The sequence below is a fragment of the Mandrillus leucophaeus genome, unplaced genomic scaffold, assembly GCF_000951045.1.
Source record: "Mandrillus leucophaeus isolate KB7577 unplaced genomic scaffold, Mleu.le_1.0 Scaffold286, whole genome shotgun sequence".
Lineage (NCBI taxonomy): Eukaryota > Metazoa > Chordata > Mammalia > Primates > Cercopithecidae > Mandrillus > Mandrillus leucophaeus.
Window position 1 is genome coordinate 16,215 of NW_012102987.1, and position 2,602 is coordinate 18,816.

The 2,602-nt window shown below is 54.1% G+C and overlaps 1 protein-coding gene across 1 annotated transcript; it reads left to right on the top strand.

Annotated features, from left to right (window-relative positions):
• The first annotated feature begins 250 nt into the window (after positions 1 to 250).
• On the top strand, positions 251 to 2,602 carry LOC105543572 (protein FAM90A1-like). The gene is made up of 4 exons (XM_011985546.1): positions 251 to 373; positions 860 to 1,059; positions 1,519 to 1,627; positions 2,276 to 2,602. The coding sequence occupies exons 1-4, from the start codon at positions 251 to 253 to the stop codon at positions 2,600 to 2,602; spliced, it is 759 nt and encodes a 252-aa protein (XP_011840936.1).

The window sequence follows — 2,602 nt, forward strand, 5'->3', positions numbered from 1 at the left end:
ACCAGGTAGTCACGGCAGAGGAACATACAATATCTGAGGATGCACACACCACATTGTGATCCACAGATTTCACCGATGGGTGGTGAAGTCTCCTCAGGACCACACCGTCAAGGAATTAGCTGAGGGTTTCTTGTGGGTGTGTGAATATCCAACGTCTTTAACCATTGCTTTGTGTGTGTTTGTGTGTGATTCAGGTGACCCAACCATCAACCCCTGAAAAAGGCGGCCATAAAACGCCCAGGAGACGAAGATGATGGCACGTCACGACCCCAAAGGTGGGGCAAACAGACTCGTGAGAGACCAGACCCTCCAGAAGCAGCAGAGGGCCCCAGTTGGGCCAAGGGCTCCCCTACCCGATGAAGAAGATCCCAAGGTACGTCTAGCCCTGGAATCTTTTGGGTATCGAGGGGGAGGAGGGGGCAGGTGTCACACGGTCCTCAGAGACTGGGTTGGATTCCAAAGAGTTATGTCACCACCACCCAGGTTGCTTTTTCCATCCAAGGTGGGCCTGGCTTGGGACCTCCTCCCCGGCCCGATAGGTCCCTTGAGAGACTCTTGGGAGCAACCTCCCTTTCCACTCAGAATCCTGTGTAGCCAGGTTGGGCTGTGTTGTTGACATCGGGTTCACGATCGTCCCCGCTAGAACCCTGAGTCCTTCCTTTGAGAGTGCCTCCGTCACATGGGCTTTGGGAGGGAACATCGTAACCGAACCCTCCCACCAGTTAAGGGCCCCCATGCCGGTGTCCCCTCTTTGGAATCCTCTTTCAGTTCTGAATTCACAATCCGTCTCAATGTTGACATTGGATCGCTGCCTGTGGCTTCAGCTCATTCACTGACATCACTTCCTTTCCACCCACAGAAGAAGTGCAAAAACTGCGGGGCCTTTGGCCACACGGACAGAGATACCAAGTGCTTCATGAAGCGCTGGAAAGAAGCTCTGATTCCCCAGAACTTTGGGAAGAAGGAAGGGAAGGAAAACCTGAAACCACGGAAGTCCCAGGGTCAAGGGAACCCGGGGCCCTTGAACAAGGAAAAGGGAGAGAAGGCAGAGAGACCAAGGTGAGCAGTGGGAGGGGTTTTCACCACCCTCAGGGTACTGCCACCTAAGGACATGGTGTCTCTGCACCCGCACACCGTGTGCTTTTCCGTCTCCGAGTCAGGGAAAGAACACTGCAGAAAAAGAGACCAGAGCTCCGTGTCCTGCCTGGTTCCCCACCCAGGAGCTCCTTTGGCTCTGGGACACTCAGGGACGGGGGAGAGCTGGGGGCGCTTCGTGCAGGTTCCCCATGACAGGGGAAAAAGCAACGGAATCCAAATGACAGTCCTTACTTGGGAAGCCTAGAGGGCCACCGGGAGGATGGGAGGGTTGGCACGTGAGAGAAGGTGCAGAGGAAGAAAGGGCACAAAAGTTCCATTTATGTATCACAAAACACAGAACGGGACTGGGCCCCAGGCAGGGTTCTCCCTGTCTCCTGGGGAGAACTGGGGAGCAGGGCCTGAACGTTTTCTCTCCTGCAGGCTACAAGACCCGCAGAGGAAGGCTCTCCTCCCGATCTTTTCCGGGAAACCTTTGGCGAAGCCGCTGCCAAATCGAAAAGAATCCATGGAATCTTGTGATTATCTGAGGGTGAGTGTCACCCTGGGCCCCTGGTCTTTTTCTCCTCTAGGTCACCCTGGTTGATTTCCTTTCAGGTTCCCGTGTGTGTGAGGGAATCTCAGGGAACCCCTCTTCCCCGCCTTCTTGAGGTCAGGGACTCCACGATCCTTCCAGGTCCATTTGATTCCAGGTGAAGGCATCTAAAGATGCCATATTTTCTGTTGTTTCCTTTTCTGTGCAATGACGGCAAGCATGCCAACAACATCTTCCTAGCGGCCTGAGGAAATTAGTCCCTTGGAGGCCCCAAACCTGGAGGAGGCTAACCCCAGAAACATGCATGTTTTCAGAAAACACGTCCTGGGAACCCTTCAGCCACCAACCTGCCATCAGAAGGGCATTAGTCCGTCCCACTTCTTGGAAGACTGAGTGGAGGCGCTTTGATCCAGTTGAGGCCCAAAACACAGTCTTTAGAAAAATATTATTCTTAGATCATAGTGCGAGAGTGCATTTTTCATGGGTCTTGTCCCAATCAGCACTCACGTTGAGGATCTATCCCTACTTCCGAGGACTGCCTGTCCATACCGTATTAAGAATTTCCAGCTGTTTTCGGATGCCGTTGATTTCCATGTTGGCTCGATGCTGAGGAACTTCTAACGTTTGTGGTCTCCTTTCTTTCAGGTTGCAACCAGGCCAATGCCGGTCCCCACAAGCAATAAGAGGCCACGCGTAGACCCTGCCCTCACTGATGGCTCAGCTACCAAAATGTCTGACACGGTATCCGTCTTTGCTTCACTGACAGCTCCCTCGTTCCCCTCTCCTGAGAAGCCGGGAGCCTTCCTCGCTCACAGCCCTCACGTCACAGCGAAGTCTGAGGCTCCCTGTGTTCCTGTCCCCCTGAGTGGCCTCTATGAGGACCTTCAGGTTTCCTCCTCCTCAGAGGACAGCGATAATGCCCTGGAGAGAGACTGCAAGCGGCAGGGGCCCCGTGGTTACCAGCTCCCGTAG